Source organism: Linepithema humile, chromosome 8 (assembly GCF_040581485.1).
Source record: "Linepithema humile isolate Giens D197 chromosome 8, Lhum_UNIL_v1.0, whole genome shotgun sequence".
Lineage (NCBI taxonomy): Eukaryota > Metazoa > Arthropoda > Insecta > Hymenoptera > Formicidae > Linepithema > Linepithema humile.
The window spans coordinates 5,555,835-5,577,285 of NC_090135.1; the positions used below are offsets into that span (position 1 = coordinate 5,555,835).

At 30.1% G+C, this 21,451-nt stretch overlaps 2 protein-coding genes across 3 annotated transcripts; both read left to right on the forward strand.

Moving 5' to 3' along the window:
• Window positions 1-152: 152 nt before the first annotated feature.
• LOC105674707 (uncharacterized) lies at window positions 153-11,540 on the forward strand. The gene is made up of 2 exons (XM_067360855.1): window positions 153-4,310; window positions 11,158-11,540. Exons 1-2 carry the CDS (start codon window positions 308-310, stop codon window positions 11,538-11,540), a joined length of 4,386 nt encoding a protein of 1,461 aa, XP_067216956.1. The 5' UTR covers window positions 153-307.
• A 1,288-nt stretch (window positions 11,541-12,828) lies between these two features.
• On the forward strand, window positions 12,829-21,004 carry LOC105674709 (probable cytochrome P450 6a13). 2 transcript variants are annotated; one of them, XM_012371215.2, is made up of 6 exons: window positions 12,829-12,976; window positions 13,103-13,447; window positions 18,889-19,423; window positions 19,558-19,791; window positions 20,237-20,488; window positions 20,614-21,004. In XM_012371215.2, the coding sequence occupies exons 2-6, from the start codon at window positions 13,112-13,114 to the stop codon at window positions 20,769-20,771; spliced, it is 1,515 nt and encodes a 504-aa protein (XP_012226638.1). In that variant the 5' UTR covers window positions 12,829-12,976; window positions 13,103-13,111; the 3' UTR covers window positions 20,772-21,004. The 2 variants fall into 2 exon arrangements, with proteins under 2 accessions (XP_012226638.1, XP_067216694.1); XM_067360593.1 differs by lacking the exons at window positions 12,829-12,976; window positions 13,103-13,447 and adding an exon at window positions 15,388-15,624.
• The last annotated feature ends 447 nt before the right edge of the window (window positions 21,005-21,451 follow it).

Consider the following 21,451-nt stretch of genomic DNA (forward strand, 5'->3'; position numbering starts at 1 on the left):
CATTTTGAATAATCTTTTTACAAATAATGTGCCTGAAGTAATATCATCTCTTAATACATTTGAAAAGATTCTTATACAGAGAGCTAAAGCATTTCAAACTGTTGTTAAAATGACATCTGTTATGAACAAAAAATTACCTGAAAGGCAAATGATACAAAAAGTTAAAGGTAGAACATTTCATTTACCACTTCCTATACAAGAGACATTAAACAAATTATGTTCTAATACCGATGCGATAAATATTAATCATGAATTATATATCTTAGTCAGAGGTATTCCCACAAAATCAAAAATTATATGGGAAGAGATGGTAAATGTTAAAAAAGTATTTGATGCATTAATATGGTTAAAGAATAATAATCCTTTGTATTCTGAAATAATATTACCAAATAGTCATAATGAATTATCTTTGGAAAAATTAAATAATCTGGAATTCCAGATGCAAGAGGATGAAAATGTTGCAAAAGATGTATTGGATGAGGAGCATGTGTCATTAAGTAATAATTTAGAAACCGAAATACAGGGAACAAAAAATCTTGGAGATGCTGCATTCAATCAGCATGAGGCAATGCTAACTCAGGTTATTAATGATGAAAATGATGGTTATTATGAGCAATATACTATATATCCATTATATGAAAAGAGAACAAATAAAACTGCAACAGCTTTATATCAAATGTTAAAAGTCTATGATTTACCTTTGGATAATCGTGAGAAATCTTTGGATTTATTATGTTTTCCAGATTTATATTCTTTTGGTATTAATGGACAGCACGAAACTAGGCAGGTCAAGCTTCATGATCATGAATTTGTTAAATGTCGTTTAATGTCTAAACATCCACAGTATAGATTAAATCAACAATACCTATTCTTTTTGTTAAATAATACGAATATCCGTCAATTAAATCGTGGAATTTTTCATAAGATGAATGTAACTAATCCACAAGTTCGTTATACGGCTGCGGAATATTTAGAAGCAATGTCCAAAGAATTGTTAGAATCCGATTTAACCACAATATTTTCGACACTAAGGAATACGGAACAATTTTGGAGTAAACCGCGAAATAATTTAAATTGTATGACACAACATTACGGACCTGCAACATGGTTTCTAACATTAAGTCCCGCTGAATGGTTATGGGAAGAGTTAGGTGAATATATTCGTGAAGTAAATGGATGGTGCGATTCTTCGGCATGCACCAGTGTACTTGTTGCTAGAGATCCTGTGTCAACATCGAGATTTCTCGATAATACGTTTCGTGCGATGCTTGACTTTATTTGTTCCAAAGATCATCCGATCGGAGAAGTCACTCATTATTTTTGGCGACGAGAATACCAAGGTAGAGGCATACAACATTTTCATTTATTAATTTGGATAAAAAATGCTCCAATTCTTGGTGAATCTTCTATTGAAGAAGTTTCCAAATTTATTTTAAAATATATAAGCTGTAAAATGCCAGATAAAAATATTTCACCATTATTGTATAGACGTGTTAATACGCATCAACGACACAAACATAATGATTACTGTCTCCGTTCTAAAAAAGTTGGACGTAAAGTTGTTCGGAGATGTCGTTTTGGATTTCCTCGTCCTGTCACTGAGACGTTAAGTATAAGAGATGTCACAACTGCCATAGCAGGTAGAAAGCAATTAAAACATAGAAGCAGGCTTTATGATCTTCCGCGAACTGAAGATGAAAGTAATATAAATGATTATAATCCTGTTCTTCTTACTGCATGGGAAGGAAATATGGATATACAATTTATTGGCGAAAAGTCGTCACTGCTTACCTGGTACATTACTAAATATATGAATAAAGCGGGAAAATGTGAGTTGTCTGATACTATTATTAATACGAATAAATCATTGATGAGCTATCTTTGGAGTATTGCCTTGCGATTTACGAGTAATAGAGAATGTGGAGCTCTTGAGGCTGCTGATACATTACTGGGTATTGCTTTATATGGAACTGATCCAAATACAACTATTAGATGGTTAGATGTTAATCGAATAAGATGTAGAAAATTGAAAACTCGTAAAGAGATTGAAGTACTTGATGATCAATCGACAGATATATTTTGTGAATCTTTGATAGATAACCACTATCCACAGAGACCAAAAGAATTAGAATGTATGTTTCTTTATGAGTTTGCAAAATGGTATGATATTACAAAAATCAAACCACAAAATAAGTTTGTTGAATTCTATAAATTTAAAAATGGATATCTTAGACGACGACAGCGTGGATATCTTATTAATCATTATAGATATAATGTTAATACACAACCGGAAAAGTATTTCTTTGCGTTATTACTTCTGTTCGAACCGTGGAGAGAATTAGAAGAGCTTAGAAATGGATGTGATACTTATGCAGAATCATTTCACAAGGTAAAACTACATTTAACAGAAGCATTACAATATCACGAAAAACTAGAAGAATTGCAAAAAGCATTTGAAAATGCTAAAGAGTTAGTGCAGCAACATTTAGATGAAGTACAAAAACATGAGTCGCAAGATGATCCTGACAATCCAATAGGTGTTCAAAATATAGAAGCTGGTGAAGCGATGCAAGATTTTAAGGATCTCGGTGATAAAAATATTAAAGATATTGATGTATCAGAAATGATTGCGAAATTAAATATAGATCAAAAAAGAGTATTCGATAGAGTTATTACTATTATAGAGTCAGATAAATCAATATTGCGATTATATGTTAGTGGAGAAGGTGGTACTGGAAAAAGTTATTTAATTAAAACTGTTAAGTGCTGGATAAAACAAAATCTCAAAAAAGATACTGCTGTAGCAGCACCTACTGGCATAGCAGCGTTTAATATAGACGGTTTGACAGTTCATAGATTGCTTCAATTACCTGTTGAACATGGTAGTACTCCTAAATATAAACGATTGTCTGATCATGTGTTAAAACTTTTACGAGCGAAACTTAAAGATGTTATTCTTTTTATAATCGATGAAGTATCAATGATATCTAATTTGACTTTAATGTACATACATCTTCGATTGTCTGAAATATTTGATTCAAGTGATTGTGATGATGGCTGGTTTGGTAAAAGGCATATTCTTTTGTTTGGAGATTTGCTTCAATTGCCTCCTGTACATGAAGATTCTGTCTTTAAAGATTTGTCAAATGAAAAAGTTAACAAATATATCGGTTGCCTACAGACTGTAAATTTGTGGACTACATTATTTGATTACGATGAGTTGACAATTAATATGCGCCAGCAAGAAGATGAGTCTTATCGTGAATTATTGTCAAGAATTCGTATTGGTTTATTAACAAAGTCTGATTATGAAATTTTGGAAAATAGGAAAATATCTTTTACAGAAGATTCCTTCGAATTTAGATTAAATGAATTATGTGATTTTATTAACAATTTGCCATCAGATACCGTTTGTTTATTGCCCACTTGTCACATGTGTGACGTTTTGAATGCTGCAATGTTAAGTCGTATTGCTTCGAAAGAAATATTATTAATTGCTGAAGATACAATCGAATGTATTCCATATATAAAAAAGAAAATATTAAAAGTGTTGGAAAATAATGATGATGATAATTCTAAAACAGCTGGGCTTTCGAAACAAATTGTTATAAAAATTGGGGCAAAAGTTATGATAAGGCGTAATATTGATGCTAGTTTGGGTCTTGTTAATGGTACAATTGCTAAAGTCATTTCAGTTGTACAAGATATTTCTAATGGTTATATAGAAAAAATTAAGCTTCTTTTGCCATCAGGTTTAGAATATTTAATTGAAAGAGTAAATGTCAAATTTGCGGTGATGGAGAAAGCATATGTTATTCGAAAACAATTTCCATTGTGTCTAAGTTACGGAATTACTGTTCATAAAAGCCAAAGCCTGAGTTTGCAGAATGCTATTATGGACATAGGTAATTCTGTATTTAGTCACGGCCAAGTTTATGTTGCATTGTCACGAGTAACATCTTCAGATGGATTGCATTTGATCAATTTTGACCCTTCATCTATAGAAGCTAGTGAAGAAGCTATTGTTGAATATAATCGATTAAAACGAATACACAAATCCAAAACAGATATAATTTCTGTTTCAAAAGAAAAGTATCGTAAAATAAAAGATATTTTATGGGTACAACCCAAAATAATTTGTTCTGTTCAAGAATCACATAAAAAAGTTCGAAAAAATATTACTTGGGTCACGCATGGTTTTCAAAATATAGATAAGGGTTCGTGTTATGCAAATGCAGTATTGCAATGCTTTTTACATTTAAATGTTATTAAAAAATTAATATTTGAGTATGATAAATTAAGTATTTTAGGTATTTTAATAAATCAATATGAAAACAAACTGCCTAACTTGAATACATATGTAATACGACAAAGTTTAGGAGAATTTTTCTCCAAAAATGTTAAACGAGATGCATGTGAATTTCTTATAGCTCTTTGCACGAAATACGATTATATAAAAAATTTAGTTGAGCATCAAGTCACTTCCATTAAACGATGTAAAAATTGTCATAATACGACGACTATTGTTAATAAAAATATCCTTCTTTCAATTCCTGTTAATAAACGGAAGAAAAAAAGTTTTGATCTTAATGAATTATTAAATGTAACATTTTCTCATTGGTGTCAATTACACAACGAATCATGTGAAAATTGTACAGGAAATGACATATTATGTAAAAGTGAATTAATATTAACCGGAGATATAATTGTCATGCATTTAATAGCAATTCAAGACGGTATATCAACAAAAACAGATAAGTTTACTTTACGTGCTGTCCCAACAACTAATATAAATATTGCTGGACAATTCTACAAAGTTATGAGTGCTATATTCCATCATGGATCATGTATCGAAAATGGTCATTACACAAGTATATGTAGAGAAGAAATGTCTAATACTTGGATTGAAGCTGACAATGCGCAAATTAGAAAAAAACAATGGCCTAGAGGCGCTAAAGATATCTGTATCATTTTCTTACAGAAAATTGATAAGTAATTGGTGGTATTATTTGATCATATCTTTTGATAATAAATGGTAAAAAGAATTGTCATATATAATCAAATATTTTATTAAAATATGTTCACTGATGACGAAAATCTTTATGGATAATCAAATATATGTAAAAAAAAGAAAATAAAGGAAGTTAAACCAATGACGCTTAAATTAGACAAATACAATGGCCTAGAAACGATTTGTTTGATATTTATATAATTATATATAACTTTATATTATTACAACATTAATCAAAGAGGACCGTTTTATATGACGGGGGTGGTGGTGGGACTCTTTAGCAAAATCTAATTAATTATTTCGCAATTGTTATTTCACTCTGAAATATTAATATAAAGTTTATATATTTAGTAATATTTTTACTGAAAAAAAGAAATGATATCCATCAATCAACAAATTACCTTTTTAAAAAAAGGTAAAAAAAAGGCGCCAAGTACACGCAAACCTTCCAAAAAAAAGTTGTTGTATACACGCAAACCTTCCAAAAAAAGTTGTTGTATATATAAACACGCAAACCTTACAAAAAAGTTGTATATTTTAAATCTTCCAAAAAAAAGTTGTTGTATACACGCAAACCTTCCAAAAAAAGTTATTGTATACCAAAAAAAAGTTGTTGTATACACGCAAACCTCCCAAAAAAAGTTGTTGTATATATATACACGCAAACCTTACAAAAAAGTTGTTGTGTATTTTACCCTTTACAAAAAAGTTGTTGTATATTTTAAAATCAACAAATTACCTTTTTAAAAAAGGTAAAGAAAAGGCGCCAAGTGCACGCAAATCTTCCAAAAAAAGTTGTATACACGTAAACCTTCCAAAAAAAGTTGTATATATAAACCTTTCAAAAAAAAGCTGTCGTATATATTAACCTTCCAAAAAAATTAATCTTCCAAAAAAATAAATGTCGTATATATATTAACAAACCTTCCAAAAAAAGTTGTTTATATAAACACGCAAATCTTCCAAAAAAAAAGTTGTATATATAAACCTTTCAAAAAAAAAGCTGTCGTATATATTATATATTAACCTTCCAAAAATTTATCTTCCACAAAAAAATGTATATATATTAACAAATAACAAACCTTTCAAAAAAAGTTGTTGTATATATAACCAAATAAAAATTCGCTATATATTCTGCCTATAAAAAAGGTGATATCAGATCAGAAAATGACGCCAAGTTTAAATAAAAAACCTTTCAAAAAAAAACTTGTATGTATATATTTTAAAAAGTTGTATATACCAAATAAAAATTCGCTATATATTCTGCCTATAAAAGAGGTGATATCAGAAAATGACGCCAAGTTTAAATAAAAAATCTTTCAAAAAAACTTGTATGTATATATTTTAAAAAAAGTTGTATATACCAAATAAAAATTCGCTATATATTCTGTCTATAAAAGAGGTGATATCAAAAAATGACGCCAAGTTTAAATAAAAAACCTTTAAAAAAAACTTGTATGTATATATATTACGAAAAAGGATTATATTTATTGCGCTTATTGCGCTTACAGCTTTTTAACCAATAAGCATCGATAAGATTGTATTTAGTTATTTTTGCATCTTTTTTTTTTTAAATTATATTCATATCTACAATTAGTTAATTTTTCTTAAGTATACTTTTTAAAATAATTGCATCTGTATCTAGTTATTTTTTTTATATCTGTATCTAGTTAAATAAAATAATTTGTTAAATAAAAGTATTTAATTCAAAAATAAAAAAATTTTTCAAATTTAATCAAAATAAAAAAATATTACAAAATTTCGCAAAAAACTTGGCGCTGCTGTACTGAACTACATGTTAAATACATCTTAAAATATTATAAAGAATGAAAATGAGCAATAATTTTACAATTTACATGATTAAGTGTTATAATGACTCAAACTGACCAGAGCGGCAAACGGCGACGCGATAGCCAATTAAACTCTTGTTCTTACGGTAAAATTGTAAGTTGATTGGCTATAGCATCGCCACTTGCCGCTTCGTCGCTCTAGTCTGTGGGCTTGTTCGTTTTAGCTACACTGGGGCTGCTCTGGGGGCGGTATTCATAGTCCGTTCTTATATTCAAGATCGTCTTAAGAACGAACTTATATTCGCTCTCTTCGTCAGACACAATCTATGTGTGACGAAGAGAGCGAATATAAGTCCGTGCTTAAGACGATTTTAAATATAAGAACGGACTATGAATACCGCCCTGGGTCTGCTCTACACAGGACAATAAGGACAGATAAATAGTTTGTCCTGTATTATCTTGTTTAGAGTAGACCCAAAGCTGCCCCAGTGCAGCTAAAACGAACAAGCCCTGTTTGAGCCGAAATTTGTTTGCATCGCTTGCTCTAACATGCTCCTACTCGCTCTAATACTCCAAACTAAACTATAGTATTACGTCACATATACTATAGATTAAAGTATGTTGGAATGATTAGGAGCATGTTAAAGTATTGCGATGCGAATCTTATGTAAGTTAATAGTTCAGTACAGCAGCGCCAAGTTTTTTGCGAAATTTTGTAATATTTTTTTATTTTGATTAAATTTGAAAAATTTTTTTATTTTTGAATTAAATACTTTTATTTAACAAATTATTTTATTTAACTAGATACAGATATAAAAAAAATAACTAGATACAGATGCAATTATTTTAAAAAGTATACTTAAGAAAAATTAACTAATTGTAGATATGAATATAATTTAAAAAAAAAAAGATGCAAAAATAACTAAATACAATCTTATCGATGCTTATTGGTTAAAAAGCTGTAAGCGCAATAAGCGCAATAAATATAATCCTTTTTCGTAATATATATACATACAAGTTTTTTTTAAAGGTTTTTTATTTAAACTTGGCGTCATTTTCTGATATCACCTCTTTTATAGACAGAATATATAGCGAATTTTTATTTGGTATATACAACTTTTTTTAAAATATATACATACAAGTTTTTTTGAAAGATTTTTTATTTAAACTTGGCGTCATTTTCTGATATCACCTCTTTTATAGGCAGAATATATAGCGAATTTTTATTTGGTATATACAACTTTTTTTAAAATATATACATACAAGTTTTTTTGAAAGGTTTTTTATTTAAACTTGGCGTCATTTTCTGATCTGATATCACCTTTTTTATAGGCAGAATATATAGCGAATTTTTATTTGGTTATATATACAACAACTTTTTTTGAAAGGTTTGTTATTTGTTAATATATATACATTTTTTTGTGGAAGATAAATTTTTTGGAAGGTTAATATATAATATATACGACAGCTTTTTTTGAAAGGTTTATATATACAACTTTTTTTGGAAGATTTGCGTGTTTATATAAACAACTTTTTTTTGGAAGGTTTGTTAATATATATACGACATTTATTTTTGGAAGATTAATTTTTTTGGAAGGTTAATATATACGACAGCTTTTTTTTGAAAGGTTTATATATACAACTTTTTTTGGAAGGTTTACGTGTATACAACTTTTTTTTGGAAGATTTGCGTGCACTTGGCGCCTTTTCTTTACCTTTTTTTAAAAAGGTAATTTGTTGATTTTAAAATATACAACAACTTTTTTGTAAGGTAAAATACACAACAACTTTTTTGTAAGGTTTGCGTGTATATATATACAACAACTTTTTTTGGGAGGTTTGCGTGTATACAACAACTTTTTTTTGGTATACAATAACTTTTTTTGGAAGGTTTGCGTGTATACAACAACTTTTTTTTGGAAGATTTAAAATATACAACTTTTTTGTAAGGTTTGCGTGTTTATATATACAACAACTTTTTTTGGAAGGTTTGCGTGTATACAACAACTTTTTTTTGGAAGGTTTGCGTGTACTTGGCGCCTTTTTTTTACCTTTTTTTAAAAAGGTAATTTGTTGATTGATGGATATCATTTCTTTTTTTCAGTAAAAATATTACTAAATATATAAACTTTATATTAATATTTCAGAGTGAAATAACAATTGCGAAATAATTAATTAGATTTTGCTAAAGAGTCCCACCACCACCCCCGTCATATAAAACGGTCCTCTTTGATTAATGTTGTAATAATATAAAGTTATATATAATTATATAAATATCAAACAAATCGTTTCTAGGCCATTGTATTTGTCTAATTTAAGCGTCATTGGTTTAACTTCCTTTATTTTCTTTTTTTTACATATATTTGATTATCCATAAAGATTTTCGTGATCAGAACATATTTTAATAAAATATTTGATTATATATGACAATTCTTTTTACCATTTATTATCAAAAGATATGATCAAATAATACCACCAATTACTTATCAATTTTCTGTAAGAAAATGATACAGATATCTTTAGCGCCTCTAGGCCATTGTTTTTTTCTAATTTGCGCATCGTCAGCTTCAATCCAAGTATTAGACATTTCTTCTCTACATATACTTGTGTAATGACCATTTTCGATACATGATCCATGATGGAATATAGCACTCATAACTTTGTAGAATTGTCCAGCAATATTTATATTAGTTGTTGGGACAGCACGTAAAGTAAACTTATCTGTTTTTGTTGATATACCGTCTTGAATTGCTATTAAATGCATGACAATTATATCTCCGGTTAATATTAATTCACTTTTACATAATATGTCATTTCCTGTACAATTTTCACATGATTCGTTGTGTAATTGACACCAATGAGAAAATGTTACATTTAATAATTCATTAAGATCAAAACTTTTTTTCTTCCGTTTATTAACAGGAATTGAAAGAAGGATATTTTTATTAACAATAGTCGTCGTATTATGACAATTTTTACATCGTTTAATGGAAGTGACTTGATGCTCAACTAAATTTTTTATATAATCGTATTTCGTGCAAAGAGCTATAAGAAATTCACATGCATCTCGTTTAACATTTTTGGAGAAAAATTCTCCTAAACTTTGTCGTATTACATATGTATTCAAGTTAGGCAGTTTGTTTTCATATTGATTTATTAAAATACCTAAAATACTTAATTTATCATACTCAAATATTAGTTTTCTAATAACATTTAAATGTATTGGAGTTACGTTACAGTCGTACGTTCAGCATTTAAAAAATTTAAGAATTATAAAAATTACGCATAATTGCAAAAAAATTAATTAAAAAAATTTTGTATGATTAAATTGTTATAAAGTAAAGATTGTACGTATGACGATAAAACATACTGTCAAAAATGATGTAATAAAAATTTTAAATTAATTAGACTAAAACTGACTGGAATATGTTGCACATTAGTTTCATAAACTAAATTTTGAGAAAAACGCGATTAAAATTTTAAGGCCGGTTATTACCAACTTTCTGATAGACTTTAGAAACAAACATCAATAAATATCAGTAACTGTTGCATCAATATATATCAGTAATTTGTTGATTATGCCCTGGTAGAAGTTGCCAGTTTAACGCCAAGACAGAAGTATGGGCCTCATTTGTTTGCCGAGACGTAGCCTATCCAAAATAATTTAGAAGGGCTATAGTATGGCCCAGAATGATATTTAGTCTGGCGCTATGTTTAATCAGTAGCGTTCGCCAGTCTTTGCTGCCAGGAAAAAAAAAGTTTGGACCTTACTTGTTTAACAAATCATAGCCTATCTAAGAAAATTAGAAGGGATAGATAGATAGATAGTGCCAATTCACAGCCCCAGTCGTCCCAGTATTGCGGTGAATCTGTGGCGCTAGCACAGCCATTTATGACGATTTCGTGTGTGGCCCCGACTAATTCGCCAGTATCACGCCCGAGTTGGTGACTGACGAGCTAATCAAGGCCATAATAAGACCCAGAGTGAATTTCTACCAAGGCCTGTATTGGAGTTTTTCCGAAATTCCACTAATTTATTTTATTTGACATTATACGATAATCCGTGGGAATGTAACTGTGATGCTGTGGATTTCTTACATTTTATTCACACAGAATATCGAGAGATTACTAAAATATCTAAAGTGTCGCAAGTAATATATCACGGAATAAATAAATCCGTATGAGATATGAGTTTCTATGACTTTTGTCCGCTTGACACAACAGCGATTATCATTATAAGCGTACTGATTATTCTAACAGGATTCATCATCTGCATTCTTGGATTATATTATAAATACCAGGAACACATTAAGATATGGCTATTTGCACATGAATGGTGTTCACGGTTTGTAACAGAAAAACAACTGGATGAAGAAAAGTTATATGACGCGTTCGTGAGCTACTTGTATAATGATCACAGTTTTGTAATAAACGAGCTGGTACCGAAGCTAGAGAACGACCCTACACCATACAAACTGTACCTGCATTATCGAGATTGCTCAATAGACAAATGTATATCGGACATTATCGCTAGATTCGTGCAAAATTCGAGGCGGACGATAGTGATCCTGTCGCCAAATTTCTTGGGTAGCGTCTGGGGAAAGATGGAATTTCGAGTCGCACATTGTCAAGCGTTGAGTGAAGGCCGTGCGAAAGTGATACTCATATTCTACGATGATATCGAACTCATCAATGACTTGGATGCAGAATTGAAAGCGATTATAAGTATTAAAAATTAACAGATGTCCTTTGGCGCGATAAAAAGCGGTAGGATGCACTCCTGACCTAGAAAAAGGATTTTGTGGTTGAATGCTAGCGACAGTTAAAAACAACATTCCCCTGGTAGAAATTCACTCTGGGTCTTATTATGGCTCCGACTAGCTCGTCAGTCACCAACTCGGGTCAGATACTGGCGAATTAGTCGGGACCACACACGAAATCGTCATAAATGGCTGTGCCAGCGCCACAGATTCACCGCAATACTGGGGCGACTGGGGCTGTGAATTGGCACTATCTATCTATCTATCCCTTCTAATTTTCTTAGATAGGCTATGATTTGGTAAACAAGTAAGGCCTAAACTTTTTTTTCCCTGGCAGCAAAGACTGGCGAACGCTACTGATTAAACATAGCGCCAGACTAAATATCATTCTGGGCCATACTATAGCCCTTCTAAATGTTTTTAGATAGGCTACGTCTTGGCAAACAAGTGAGACCCATACTTCTGTCTTGGCGTTAAACTGGCAATTTCTACCAGGGTCCGCCTGATAAATGTTCGTTTTTTATGAAAGCTTGATGAAAGCTTTCGCTTATAATGCAAAGTAAGCAGCATCTAACCGCTCCTGTTAAAAATACTTTTGTAATTTTAAGATTTTCACAGAGCAATATTTGTATATTTAATCAATAATAAAATATATAGTAATACTATTTAATTTTTTTATCTTTTTTAATTGAATTTTTTTTAATGTACTAATGCAACATGTAATATGATAATGTAGTAGTTCTCTATACATATTATTATTACATTGATAGCAATAACAAGCGAAAAGTCAATAAGCTATTTTACAACTTGACATTTGGCCTTATAAATATACATTTTCAATGAATAGTAAAATTTTGAAACTTGTTACTGATATCCCAAAACAATGACTTGTTATTTAACAACTAATGCTATTTAAAATTATTTTAATTACACAAGTTTGTATAAATCTATACTTGTGTTTATTTAATAATAAAATTCACGTCAGCAACAGTCATGTTTAACATAATGATAGAATCGAATACTTTTAGAAATTTAATTTTGTAGTATTGGTAATAGTACGGCTAGTAAATAATGCAGCACGCATTCCAAATTTCTAAATACATATGCGCATGCAAGTATTATATGTACATTTGTTAACTTATCACTCACTACTTACCATGTAACAGTTTTAAAATACGTATTTACAAAATCTAGAAGAAAAACAATTGCAAGAAATGAAAGTAAAAGAAAACTGTTGCGTAACAGAATACATATTGTAACATTTCAGACACATATTTATAAACGCTTCTTCGTCCAAGTCATTACATAGAATTGTTTTTTCTCAAATACGTGAGGTAGTCAAAAGTGCACGTAAAATTTGTATCATAGCGTGGCACACATTCTTGATATTTCACTTTTCTCTGAATTTTTATCGTGTAAGTAATATCTGCTAAATCATATTATTCAATCAATATATCTGTGAAAAATAATAGTGAACTATCAATAATGTAATTTAAAATCTTTGCATTTATTTTCTAATTATGACAAATTGTTTCCAACAGACATCAAAGATGTTAGGACTTCTTGAACTATTATACGGATTCATCGCCTTCTTCCTTGCGCTTTATTATTATTACAAGATAAAATTTAATTTCTGGAAGAAGCGTGGTGTACCCGGGCCCGAACCCATACTATTCTTTGGCACTATGAAGGATGTCATATTACAGAGAATGAGTAAAAAAGATTATCACAAAAAGATATACAATACGTATAAAAGTGAGCCGTTGATAGGATTTTTCGACCAAACGGTGCCGATTTTAATGGTCAACAATCCTGAATTGATCAAGGATGTCTTAATTACAGACAGTGCAATATTTTCAAGGCGAGGCTTTAATTATTCTAAAAAGGTACGTAAAGTGTTTACAATTATAATTTTTATTTACTAGCTATTACTTGTTTATTTTTTTATTAAATCTCTTAAATATTAAATTGGAAATGTAATATTAAAAAATAGTTTTCATCGCTAAAAAATTTCTTAAAGAATTTTAAAAATTTAATTTAAACCATATAGAACCATATAATGCTAGTAAGCCAAATGTTCAAATGCGATCAAATTTGCTGTCAATTAATATTCTAATGTAATTCTAATACGGCAGATTAAGAACATATTGGACAAAAATAATTCTACATATTCTCTTAGATATTATAAAAACTACAAGATTCTTAACTATAATATTGTTATCATTTAAAATTTATACATATTTATTATTAATGTTTCATCAAGACAGGATTCTTTGTCTTGAAGAACATTTCTTGTCTTGTCTCGATTTGCAAGACAAGAAATTTCGTTTTTCTTTAAATAGAATCAATAAGAAGCATAAAAAGCCAAAATGCTAGGTCTACGTGCGAAGGTTATAATATATTCTTTAAAAGTGTTTACAGACGTTTTGGCCTGTTATCAGGCCTTCTTCAATGTAACAATAAGTAACAACAAAATAACGATATATTCGCAAATATTACAAGAAAAAACGATGTAGGAGACGTAATAGCAATCCTTTCTCGACCATATTGTAGTTCGTTAATTATATAGGATTGTGTTAATACATGATGGCGAAGCGCTCGCTCGAGTAAACGAGACGAGGTGGAAAAGTTAAAAACAGAAGACTTTCCATGTTGAACTTCAATTTCATACTCCTTTTCCTAACTTTTCCAGGCCGAAACGTCTGTAAACACTTTTAAAGAATATATTATAACCTTCGCACGTAGACCTAGCATTTTGGCTCTTTATGCTTCTTATTGATTCTATTTGATTTAAAAATCACCAGAGCTTTATATTCTATTTAATTCATTTTTCTTGTTTTGATCATTTCTTGACATTTGTATTTCTTGTCTTGAATTCAAGAATCTTGAATTTCTTAAAATTTCTTGATATTTTTATACATATTACAATTTGTAAAAAAATACTTATCTATTTTATGTTAATATTATCAAAACTCCCACCATAATGTACAAAGTATAATGTACAATAATTACGTAATAATAGAAAAATAGTATTAAACACATTAATGGTATATTCTTTTCTTTGTTTTTTATAGAATAAAATGGTGTATTTAATTTTATCAAAATTTAGCTATATAGTAATGTAAATACAAAATCCTAGTAAAATATCTAAGCACGTAAAAATGACGGTTTTTTTGTAATTTTTATATTATTAAAATTGTTATCTTATGTTTTAATTTTTGATAAAAAATGGTAATGAGGTATAGATATTTTCTAGTAAAATTAACTGCACTATTTTATGATAAATACACTCCTGATAAAATATTAAAACATCTTTTTTTATTTTATTGCTTTTATGTTAAAAAAGAGGTGCTTGTGTCCATTTGATAATAGTGCAGCAGGGCCCTTCTGTGGCTCGCTACGTCGCGTTGCAAGTGTTCGACTTTTGTTTAGCGCCGAGTGGTACGCGAAAACGAAAAAACAAATAAAAATCGCAAATAGCGAGCCGTACTTTAATGTCATTTTCATTTGCTTTTTTGCTTTAATCTTCGACAAACATTCGGAGTGTCAACGTCTTGAGCGCGTAATAAAAAACGACCGAACAATGACTTCAAAAAGAAAAAAGGACAACATGAGTAGTGATAGTGAAAGTGACTCGTCAGAAAATTGTCCTTACAAGATTGCAAAAGACAATGGTACTACGCACAAGACAGTTTCAAAAAAATTACAAGAAAAAAATAATCAAGAAGAAATCAAAGAGAAAACAGTCAGTACTAACACTAGTCCTATTGATAATACATAATACATAATACAAGAAAAACGTTCTTGTAAAAAAATTAAAAATTTTTATGAAATAACAACAATGGATAAAAAACAAGACAAAATAGGATTATGCAAATTATGTGGAGAGAAAGGAGAAAATACGGTAATAAAAATGAGTGATACTTCTGGCCTTATACGGCATCTATCAGCCAAGCATGAGAAACAATTTCAAAGTTATTTTCCCAAGAAAAATTCAAGAAAAAATGACGCACAAGGAAATCGAACAATAATTCATTTATTTAACAAAGAAGACAAGGATAATGTAAGTACGCCCGTATAACTGTAAAATCGTGAATACGGTGCCTAATAAGGCTAACGCACAAACTTTGATATAAAGTTGTAGGAGTAGAATTTAGAATAATAATAATTATTATCATATTATTGATGTTGTTATTGTGTTTGTTGTATTAAAATTGATTTTTTATTTCCTTTACTTTTCAGAAAATAACAGCATTTAACCAGACAAAATTTCATGATCTTTTAGTAGAATATTTAGTTAACAAATATTTGCCATTTAATTTTTTTTAAGATAAAGCGACGAAAAATTTATTTTTGTATATAAACAATTATGCTGTTCTACCAAACAGGAATACTATGCGATTACTGATGTTAACTAAGTTTAAATATGTTCAAGACGCTGTTAAATTGATTTTCAATGACCAAGTAAATAAAAATCAAACTAAAATATCATTTACAATAGACGAATGGACAGCAATATCGAACAAATCATTTTACGGAATTACTACTCATTACATTGATTGTAATTGGAAAATCCAGTCCTTTGTATTGGATTTTGTTCCCGCAAAAGGTCGACACTCTGGTAAAGAAATTGCAGCGCTATTTCAAAACACTATGGCAGAATACAATATTAAGTCATCAAAAATTCAAGTAATAACTACGGATAATGCGTCCTCAAATTTTACATTTATGGATCATCTGAACACCTTATTAGAAGATTTTGACAGCAAAAATAAACACTTCGTGTGTTTTGCTCATATTTTAAATTTATCAGTACAAGATTTCTGAAACTACTCAAAATAAAAGATGTTGAGATTGTCTTTCTTGGACGATTCCAAGAGAATCCGGCAATGAGAGAGGATATTCCAAGACAATTATTCCGTTATAAAAACAAATATTGTTTACTATAATAGAATTCTTGACAATACTGGATAAAACAAAGTTTTATACTTAACTAGAAAAGCGGGGCACGACAGACAGACGAAAGCCCCGCAGCGCGCAGAGAGAAGAGTAAGAGTAAAAAAGGAGGGATAAAACAAAAATAACGGAAATTCACACTTAGAACCACGCTCGCATCGCAACATTAGGGCGCGTACGTAACATTATGCTTTTACAGCCTTAAGGAATATATACAGGGTGTCTGGCAATAATCGCCCCACCGGTCATATACAGGTAGAGGAGGTCAAATCGAGTAGAAAAGTCCTTTACCATTTTTTGATTTTTGTAATATGTACTAAGTAATTAACGAAAAAAGATTGGTGAATCCGTGCAAGTAAAGCGCGCGCAGCGAGAAGGACATCCCACTGCTATGCGATCACTAGGCGCGCGATGAAGCGTTGGGAGGAGCGCTCTACAAATGACAATGGCAACATACGAGCGGCGCGTAACGCTAGATCCTTGTGTCCTAGTGATCGCGTAGCAGTGGGACGTCCTTCTCACCGCGCGCGCTTTACTCGCGCGGATTCGCCGATCTTTTTTCGTTAATTACTCAGTACTTATTATGAAAATTAAAAAATGGTAAAGGACTTTTCTACTCGATTTGACCTCCTCTACCTGTATATGACCGGTGGGGCGATTATTGCCAGACACCCTGTATATATGCTTTACGGAACATGAAACAAAGAAATAGGCATGCAGAATTTAATACTCAATACTCCCACTATTCAAGTGCTTCTTTTTTTTGTAAATTTAATATTGATATCTTATGACCACTCTCGCATTCCAATTGTTCTCAACAGCGTGTTTAATCTGTCTGCACTGAGTGCTTTTGTCAAGAAATTGGCACACTGCTCATTCGTGCTGACATACTTTACAATCAATTCGCCACTGATAAATTTCTCTCTTATAAAATGAAATCGAATGTCAATGTGTTTCGTTCTTTTATGAAACTCTGGATTTTTAATCAATTTTATCGTACTTTGATTGTCCACAAATAAGACTGATGGTTCATTGCATTGACAATCGATATCACCCAATAATCGTCGCAATCACACTAATTCTCTACTAGCTGTGCTCGCCGCGATGTATTCTGCCTCAGTTGTGCTTAATGAGACCATACTTTGACGTTGCAATGTCCATGACACAGTTTGAATAAGTACAGACTTACAAATGAAGAATGGGCTCTAAACATCTTGGTAACAAACTACTTGCGTCCATTTCAATGTTTATCGATCTTACTTTCGAATGAAAAATACTGCACGCTGTCAATGGTTGTCATTGATATTAATCTATTATTAGACAAACTGGAATCATGGACTCAGAAACTGAATAATAAAAACGATAGATGTGCAGTAGATGAACAGTTGATTTTTGTCCTGCAATCGGCGAGAGATAAAATTTTAAAGCACTACAAAAAATCCAATTGGATGTATTGTGTTTCATTGATACTAAATCCTCGGCATAAAATTGAAGCTTTTGACAAAACAGCGTGGGGAAGGGACTTGAAAGATCTATCTGTGGCAAAATTTGAGGAAATTTTTAAAAAACAATATTATGTTAATTCTAATAGTACCAATGACAATAATAATGGATGTACTGATCAAACTGCAGAGACAGATGAATTTGATTTGGACATAAGTTTTTTATTTTTAAAAGAAACGGACAATGGCGACCGAAGTAATTACTGGAAAAAAGAGCTTACGCAGTATTATGCACTTTATCGAGTTGACGAAAACATCGACATTTTGAATTGGTGATCAATTCATGAAAGATCTTTCCCTCTCAAGGATGGCTAAAGATTTTTTAGCCACAATGGCAACATCGGTTCCAGCGGAGAGACTGCATTCGAAGGCTTCTCTGACAATAAAAAACAAACTAAATGCCGAGTCGTCTCGTAGTTTACTATATTTAAATTCGTGGTTTAAAAGTAAACCTATAATGTCTATTATGCACAAATTTATTAATGTTCAATAAAGATTAAAAATATTTCTCAAATTATCATTTTTCATATCATGAGGTTACTGCCAAATGTAACTATTTCAGATCTTTAGATTCCTGACATAAATCATTTCCTGTGACATTTAATGATAATTAATATAATAATAATTATTATTATAATATTATTATACTTAATATATATTTTAATCATTCCTGATTTTCATTATTCCGTCACGAAAATTCAAGAAATTTCTTGATTTTGTGTCAAGAAATCTTGATCTTGATAACAATTTCTTGTCTTATCTTGAAATCAATTTCCAATTTCTTGTCTTGGTCTTGTCTTGACTTAAGACAGGATCAAGACAAGATTTCTTGAACTTTCTTGATCTTGATGAAACACTATTTATTATAGGCAGAACCGTTAAGCCATCAAATTTTCTACATGAATACAGATGAAGTGCAACCCATAAGAGCAAAAGTATCGCCCATATTTACACCAAGCAAACTTAAGAGCATAGTTCCTTTATTACTGCAACGCTCGGAGATTTTTAAGGATTGGTTGGACACACTGTTATTGCAAAATGAGCAAATAAATTATAGCCAAGTGACGGCAAAATATACCGCTGACTTGAGTGCTACTTGCCTGTTTGGTTATGATATGCAGACTTTAGGAGATGGCGAAAGTAAAGTTTTACAATATATTAAAAAGAAGATGAACGCTAATAAATTGAAAATAATGTTGATAGATTTGCTACCAGATATAGTAATATACAACAAATTATACGATTTACTCGGTTATTATATGTTTAACAATGCGGAAGAGTTGCATTTTTTTACCGAATTAGTCAAAGATATTGACGGTTACAGAAAAAAATATGGTATTGTTAGGCACGATATTACCGATGCCGTTATGAAACTCCAAGAAAATGGAAAGTTGATTAAACCAGGTATAAAAACTTCTTATAATTCTTAAAATTTTCAGAAAAATAATAAAAGGTTGACAGAAATACTCTTATTTATTAAACATTGATGCTGTAAGTATAAATATTTAACATACAATTTTTCGCACTTTTTTCTATAGAAAGTACAAATAACTTTATTGCTGCAAATATGTTCGCATTTTTCTTTGCCGCATATGAAACATCTTCCGTAACAATGACTCACACAATGTATGAATTGGCTGTAAATCAATCGATCCAGGACAGACTCCGCAAAGAAATCAAAAGTGTACGCGCAGCCAATAACAGAAAAAAAGCAGAAGAAATAACATATGATGATATAAACACAATGTCTTACTTGGACGCAGTATTTAAAGGTAAATTTGATTATTATCTGAGAATTATTCGGTAAAAAAAACAAATATGGCAAACTCAAAAACTGTCTAATAAATAATAAATGTCTTATTTTACAAATATTTACTCATTAAATCATAATCTTGTTCATTTTTAGCTGTTTGATCTTAATAATAACTAACATAACTTCTATTTTGTTTATAACAATAAGAAATCTACTTAAAATTTTATTATCATTATCTTCAGACATTCTTTTCTATAAAAAAAGTGTCAACATTATTTACTAACAGTTAAATTTTTCCAAATTACTTAACATTGGTCAATTATTTAATAAATTGGTAGCTACATTTGCTGAACAAAAAAGAACAAACACACAAAATAGACACTTAACATATGCAAAAAAATTTACAGTTAAGAGATAAGGAAAAAAGAAGTTGGACTTCGGTTATAATTATGAATGATTTCCAGAAACGTTGCGAAAGTATCCGGTAATAGAACTATTAAAGAGACAGGCTTCATCGGCCTACACTTTTAGAAATTCTAAAGTCACTATTCCGAAAAATCAATTAATCGGTATACCTGTCCATGGCATTCATTATAACTCAGAAATATATCCGAAACCAGAAGTCTACGATCCTGAAAGATTCATGGGTGAAGCGGCCAAATCAAGACCTTCAATGTATTTTTTACCCTTCGGACATGGTCCAAGAAATTGTATTGGTATGTAAAAGCAATATTTAGTTATTTCAATAAACAGAATATTGTTGATTATTGTAATAATTGAATAATCAGCAGAGAATAATATAAAAATTATTTTCTTTTCTCTTATTAATGATATTCCGCAGGTGAACGGTTTGGCATACTGCAAACAAAAATATCGCTCATTACTATTGTGGAAAATTACAAAATTGATACTTGTGAAAACACACAAATAGTACACAACAAAGAAATAATAGTTCAACAAACAGCACGCATGTATCTTAAATTGACCAAGATCAATTGATGCTTATGCGTAATCTTTATATCTTGCACTAATGTGTCAACTATTATATTTTCAAAAAGTAATGTACTTTAAACAGATATGACAAATATAATGAGAAATTGAATATTAAAAATTTCTTATTATATATTTTTTTAATACTTTTTAAAGTACATTATTTTTAAAAATATATTATATATATTTATTCCTGAATTCTCACGTCGACAAGTTACGCTTTTAATACATTATATTTATTAATAATGGTTATTATATGCTATTATTAATAAATATAATGTATTAAAAGCGTAACTTGTCGACGTGAGAATTCAGGAATAAATCATGTCTAATTGGCTGCGTAAAAAGCAGCGTTACTATGTCAATTAATACAAATTTTATGTAGTATTTTATAAGCTATTATATCATGATAACATAATTATATAATATTATTATTAATGTCACTAAAATAATAACAAAGTATTAAAATTTCTGTTGTACACTTAATTAATTATTAATTCCGCTACATGCCAAAAATAATGTTCGCAATCAATGAGATAAACTTCTATTGTTTAAAATCTAAGCGATGAGAAATATATATTTGATAAGTACATTCGGTAAGATACATTCAAAAAATTTAATATAAGAATGAAGGATCGATATTCCAAATTTGAGTTTTGAGGGATCTTCTAATCTACGTTCTAAATTTC